Source organism: Mastomys coucha, unplaced genomic scaffold (genome assembly GCF_008632895.1).
Source record: "Mastomys coucha isolate ucsf_1 unplaced genomic scaffold, UCSF_Mcou_1 pScaffold16, whole genome shotgun sequence".
Lineage (NCBI taxonomy): Eukaryota > Metazoa > Chordata > Mammalia > Rodentia > Muridae > Mastomys > Mastomys coucha.
In genome coordinates this window covers 37,183,578-37,189,839 of record NW_022196898.1, presented here as the reverse complement: position 1 = coordinate 37,189,839, position 6,262 = coordinate 37,183,578, and the positions used below count along the sequence as shown (strand labels likewise).

Genomic DNA, 6,262 nt, shown 5'->3' with positions numbered 1-6,262 from the left:
AAACTGGACACCTAGAATCCAGGTGTCCTCCCAAGTCCACACAAGGGCAGGGCCAGAGGCTCAGGTCCCTCCTAAGACAGTGGAAGAACTGGACAAAGAGCAATGGGCAATGAGCAGAGGGTCATCAAGCTGTCCTCCTGTCCCTGTCCTTCTTGACTGCAAGTTTTGAAACTAAGAGTGCCAGTGTCTCTACCTGCTAGAGTCCTTCAAGGACCATGGTTGTTGGAATTATCATCTCAGCTCAACTTAAGGTGATAAAGGCTGGGTCTGGAGAGATGGCTCAGCAGTTAAGAGCACTGACTGCTCTTCCAGAGGACCTGAGTTCAAGTCCTACATGGTGGCTCACAACCATCTGTAATGAGATTGGATACCCTCTTTTGGTGTGTCTGAAAAGAATGGCAGTGTATTCATAAAATAAATAAATAAATGCATCTTTCAGATAAAAAAAAAAGATGGTGGAAGCAGTGGCTTCTGAGAGGGGCCATCTGGTCTACCCTTGCAGCCAGGCAAAGGACGATCTCAGCATTAGTCTGATTCCTTCCTATTAGCCAAAGGAAACCGGTAGGACCTTTAAGGGATACTAGCTTCTTGGATGCCACTCTCTCATACCAGGTTTGAAGGGGGGAGTACCTTTTCTCCTCTCACCACCCTCCTGGCAGCTGGGGCACACTCGGGGGGAAGCTCACACATCACCTGTGCCTTAGCAGGGCCATGGGAAACAGGACCTAACCTGCGGAGCTAGTACTTGCCAACCTCGAGCTGAGGGGTGGGGCTCCCTTAGGAGCTGCACAGCCTCCGGAGGGCGGGGCCTCACCTTTGCGGTGGCAGGAATCAGCTTGGCCGGCACAGCCCTGCTGGAGCCCAGGAGAGCACAGCCGCGTTCATGGCCCGTGTTCCCCGCCACCGGCGCCTGGTCTTGCCGCTGCTGTGCCTGCTCTTCCAAGGCACCACCGCCCTCCTCTTTGCGATCTTTGTCCGCTACAACCACGAAACCGACGCTGCCCTGTGGCACGGGGGCAACCACAGTAACGTGGACAACAAGTTTTACTTTCGCTACCCAAGTGAGTGCGGGCAAGGGCGTGGGAAGCAGAGCCTCCAAGCCCCGGGTGTGTAGGGAAGGGCGTTGGTGGGTACTCCTCCCACTGAGATGACTGCCGGGGCTTTAAAATAGTCCCCTTTCTCTAGTGTCCCTCTTGTTCCAGGCACTGCTGGAGATGGCACGTGCTCTATCTCAGGCTGAGGAAAGGTAAGGCTCAGTCAGACTCAGGGTCACACAGTAAGGGGTGCTGGGGTTTCAATCCAGTTGTAAGTAGGTCCAGTGTTAGCAGCTGTCTCACCTACCACTGGAGCTAATTTGGCTTTGTCTAGGAGTCCAGCTTGACCGCCAGAAAGAGAATCTTGGTGGAGAATTAGGTGTGAAACTCCCACATGTACAGGCATCAAAGATTGGTTTCAGCACAGACATTCCAGGTTTGAGAGTGAGAGGACACTGAACCAGTTTGCCAGATTCAAGGCCAGCATGAGGTGGGCTAGGGTGGTGCACAGTGCAGCATTATTATCTCATCTTACAGTTTAAGGGGGCTGCGATGCGCCCATTATCACCCACCAAGGGTCACATAGCCAGAATAGATCTTACACACCATAAACCTGACCACTGACCATTTGCCTCCTGACAAGGTTCTGGATGGGGAGTTAAACCCCAGATGGAGACAGAGCATCTCCTTCAAGGTTGTAACTGAAACACTGGACATTTGGGACCAAGCAAACTGTCCCTCCCTGTAATGCCCAAGTCAACCTTCTCTAATCCTGGTTCCTCATCCAAGTGACAGGAAGAAGCTGGGTGTGATGCTTTGTGCCTCGAATCTCAGCACTCCAGTGGTGGGAGTGGGAGGATGTGGAGTTCAAAGCCAGCCTCAGCCACACTGTGCATCTGAGATCAGATCGAGCTAACAAAACCCTGTCTCAAACAACAAACAAACAAACGGACAGACACCAAAAAGGAGTAAGGAAAAATATCTCCATTTGAAGGGCCATGCAAATAAAGCAACAAGGTTCTTAGCACCCACTTTCTACCGATGAGCTAGTGAGACTGTCCCACCTCACCCTGCCCGGCCCCAGCAATGGGGACACAGAAGGCTGAGGGACACTTTGGACTGTGACAGGAAGCAGCAGACCCCCAACCAACCGCAGCACCTCCTTCTCTAGAGTTCATTCCTAGCTGTGGCAGGGACTGGCAGCATTCAGGCTTCAGAAGCTGGCATCAAAACCAAAGCTGGCCCTAAAGCTGGCCCTAGACTGCTGGCCACTAACTGGCCACAGGTGCTGGGAATTGAGAGGAAATGAGCCAGGCAGGTGAAGGAGGTGAATTTTAGTTGTCTAAGAGGGTCAGGAGCAGCTTCTCTTAAAGCCTCCAGCCTGTTTCAAAGCCCAGAATCCTGCCTTTTACAGTGGAGGCAATGCTGGGCTCTCCTTCCCAAGAGGGCAGCAAGGACCTGCCCCAGTGCCGACCTCTGTGGACTTTGAGCCTGCTGTTTGGGGAAAGCTAGGCAGGAGGGAGATGTGAGGTTCCTAAAGCCCGTGGCTTTGATGAGCCGGGTCCTCACCGGTCCCTGTGTCCAGAGGAAAGGGTCAAGGCCAGAGGGCGGGTAGAAACCACCCTTTGATTCAGAAGATGAAAAGAGTCTTTGGTGAGTATTGGCTAGCCAAGGTGGCAGGCATGGTTACCCTAAGGGGCTGTCAGGAGATGGCAGATGTCTCCCCCAGGTAGATAGGACAGGATGGGCCCTCGTATTCTATGCTCTACCTCTCTCAGATCAGATGTGGACAGAGAGCCAGGAAGGTCATTCACCTACCCAAGATCACACAGCACGTCACAAAAAGAGTGGGACAAGAGCCAGGCCTCTTGGTTCTCTTCTGGAAACTCCGGTGATGTTCAGGTTACCCCGGTTTACCTTATCTTTTAGGCAGAGTCTCACAACGTAAGCCAGGCTAGTCTCAGACTTACCGTCTTCCTGCCTCAGTTTCCCAAGTACTGGGGAATACCAGCTTGAACCAGTGTACCCTGCCTACAAGCTTCTTACTGTACAATGCCAGTGATTCGAAAAAAGGGGAAAGAGGCAGAGAGCAGTGAGAGAAAAGGGTTCTGAAAACCTAAGGAGGCCTTCAGGAGAGGCCTGACTCAGCAGGGACATGACCCAGACAGACTCAGGACTATCTTAGGAGAGGCAGAGGCTGGAACTGTGGCCTGCTCTGGGAGGATGCAGCCTGTTTTCTGGAAGCTGGGGTAGAAGAGGCTCTGAGATGGTAGCTCCTCTTTGTGCTTTATAGCTGCCCTTTCCAGAGGAAGCATCCAAGGCTTAGAGAGGGCTCAGGTCGTGTGTCCAAGGTCACTGGGTCGGGTGTGTGTAGATGCTGAAATGGCAGCCCTAGTTTTGCCAAAGTTTTGCGCTGTCAGAAGGAAGCTGGAGAAGGAAAGCTTCATTTGTTCCACCTGAGACTGGTATCATAAGCACAGGCTGGCCTCAGACTCATTATGTAGTCAAGTCTAGCCTTGACCTCCTGCCTCTACCTTTTGCATGGCAGAATCACAAGTGTGTGCCACCATGCCTGGCTGGGATTAAGTTTTCAGTGCAAACAGAAGCATTTAAAACAAGCTCAGAGCAGTTGAGAGAAGTTCCTGCTTGAATGGTCTTTGAGGCATGCCACCCAGCCACCCAGCCCCCTTTGGTTTCTGACTGTCCTTGGACAAGAACAGAAAGAGTTCCTCTTCCATGTTTGAACAAGGGAAAAGGACAGAGAGTCCTGAAAGACTGTAAGCTATCATGGTGTGGTGGCATGCATCTTTAATCCTAGCACTTGGGATCTCTGTGAGTTCTAGGCCACCTTGATCTACACAGTGAGTTCCAGGACAGCCAGAGCCACATAGTGAGACCCTGTCTAAAACAAAAACAAACAAACAAACAAACAAACAAAGCAGAAAGAAGAAAAAGAAAAAGAATGCTGGCTCTGGCTGAGTTCTAAGTGTGTGTCTCCTTTCTGTTGTGTGTATGATGTGGGTGACCCTCAGGAGCAGGCACTGGGGGCTTGGCAGTCCATTGTAGGGTGCCAGGGGCCTCCAGACAACATTCTCTGAAGCCTGTGGGGCTGCAGACCCCAGTCACAGGAGTGAGCAAGGCACCGCTAGATCCTCTGGTCCTGTTCTCAGCTCCAAAACAGCAAAAGCTCTAGCCTTTCTCAGGGATCCTATTTGCACCCCAAAGTTCAGTAGCAGCTTTCAGCTTGCCGTGCATCTCAAGATCAAATAACACAAAACACGGGCTTGAGAATCTGCCCCTTCCTATGAGAAATTCAGGGTCATCCATGATAAAAATGAATACAAATTGAATTTCATTATGAAAATTCATGGAGCCAAAAGTGTTTGGTTTTGGGATGTGTTTATGTATACATAATGGAATATCTTGAGGATGGAACTCATGTCTAGACAAGCATTCCACTGATACCCAACATACACCACACATACAAATAGCCTGAAGGAGATTTCATGCAGCCTATATAGTGAGCCTGTGTTTTGAGTAAAGCCCATTAGATGAGGCCCTGGATGGGTGGGTGTGGAATTTTCCACTACTGCATCACACTGATGCTCAAAAACTTTGTGATTCTGGAGCATTTGGGGTTGCCAATTTGGATAGTGAACTTGCAACGAGGAAACACAAGCAGAGAAACAAAGCTAGACATCTGAAGAGAGAATCGTGGGAGTGTGGATGCATGACAGCCGAAGCTCTACTCCAGCTCCCAGCTCCCAAGTGGCCAAGGGAAAAGGTCAATATGAATGTGAGTTCTCATCAGAGCTAACAGCCTCCCTGTGCAGGCTCTGATTCTCCGGTGTGACTCCACCCTTGAGAGCAGGAACTGACTTCCTGGGTGGCAGCTGTGCTCCGGAGCCCTGTCCACAGACGCACCGCACATCTGTTGCTTGCAGGTGGGAAACAGACATTCTCAGGCAAGTGACATTTCTCAGCCCTAGAGAAGAGAGATTTCTCAAGTAGAGTGCGAAAGGAGGGTGTCTGGAGAGTGTGCAGGCGTGGTGCCTCTTGTCCCCAGACGTTTACAGAAAGGGAACTCCTATGGGTATTCTACTGGTGGGTCTTGTCTTTGCTTGTTCCTGTTTGTTTGTTTATGTTGAGACAGTCTTGTTACATAGCCATTGCTGTCCTGAAACGAACTCATTATGTAAACCAGGCTGGACTTGAACTCAGAGAGATTACCCCTGACTCCCAAGTGCTAGGATTAGGAAAAGATGTGTACCACCACATCTGGCCTTATTTATGATTTTATTTTTTAAAGATTTATTTATTTGAAAGACGAGAGACGAAAGTTAGACATCAAGAAGGGCTTCCTTGGGGTGAGGGAGATGGCTCAGTAGGTGAAGTGCCTGCTGGGTGAACATTAGGATCTGAATTCGGTTTCCTCAACACTCAAGTAGGAGTCAGGCGTAGCAAGGCTCATTCATGATGTCAGAACAGAGGGACAGATGCCTGGGCTTGCTGGCTGTCTCCTCTGATCCAGGTTCTCTGAGGGGCCCTTCGGATGAGGCAGGGCATGGTGGAGGAAACACACACACACCTGTATGCACACACCTTCGATCATGGACACACTGGAGGGAGAGGGGGACTTTCCAGAAGGAGGAAGGAGAATCTTGTGTGTAGAGGAGACAGGGCTGCAGCAGCAGGGAAAACTTCCTACTCCGGCGAGCAGATGGACCGGGTAGGTGAGTGGATGTCGGAGCAGGGTGTTCTAGCTCCTTCTCTGAGCAGGGATAGCAAGGATGGCCTGGCCCTGCTGCTCCGGGCTGGATGCTTTGTTTGGGTTGCCCGTGGTAGGAGGCTGGTATGGCTGGGCAATTCTACAAGGATGGTGCTGTGTGTCAAGGCCGTTCTGTCCACAGGAGCCAGACACTGGAATGGCACCTGTTGGTTGGTGGGTGTGACCAGACCAGAGCAGGCCTCATGACACTCCCTCGCCTGTCTCTCCCTCCCCTGCTCTGCTCACCGCAGGCTTCCAGGATGTGCATGTCATGGTCTTCGTGGGCTTTGGCTTCCTCATGGTCTTTCTACAGCGGTACGGCTTCAGCAGCGTGGGCTTTACCTTCCTCGTGGCCAGCCTCACCCTGCAGTGGGCCACACTGCTCCAAGGCTTCCTCCACTCTTTCCATGATGGCCACATCTGCGTTGGCATGGAGAGGTGGGCAATAGTAAGCCCCTGG

The 6,262-nt window shown here is 51.4% G+C and overlaps 1 protein-coding gene across 5 annotated transcripts in view; it reads left to right on the top strand.

The window, feature by feature from the left end:
• Window positions 1–820: 820 nt before the first annotated feature.
• Window positions 821–6,262, top strand: part of Rhbg (Rh family B glycoprotein) — an 11,590-nt gene continuing 6,148 nt past the window's right edge. Inside the window, exons 1-3 of one of the 5 annotated variants that reach the window (XM_031374353.1) lie at window positions 967–1,061; window positions 1,203–1,246; window positions 6,054–6,240. In XM_031374353.1, the coding sequence (XP_031230213.1) occupies window positions 6,074–6,240 (167 nt within the window). In that variant the 5' untranslated portion in view covers window positions 967–1,061; window positions 1,203–1,246; window positions 6,054–6,073. Of the gene's footprint in view, window positions 1,062–1,202; window positions 1,247–3,979; window positions 5,000–5,748; window positions 5,768–6,053; window positions 6,241–6,262 lie in introns of those variants that run through there. The other 4 variants (XM_031374352.1, XM_031374356.1, XM_031374354.1 and 1 more) reach the window with 4 other exon arrangements.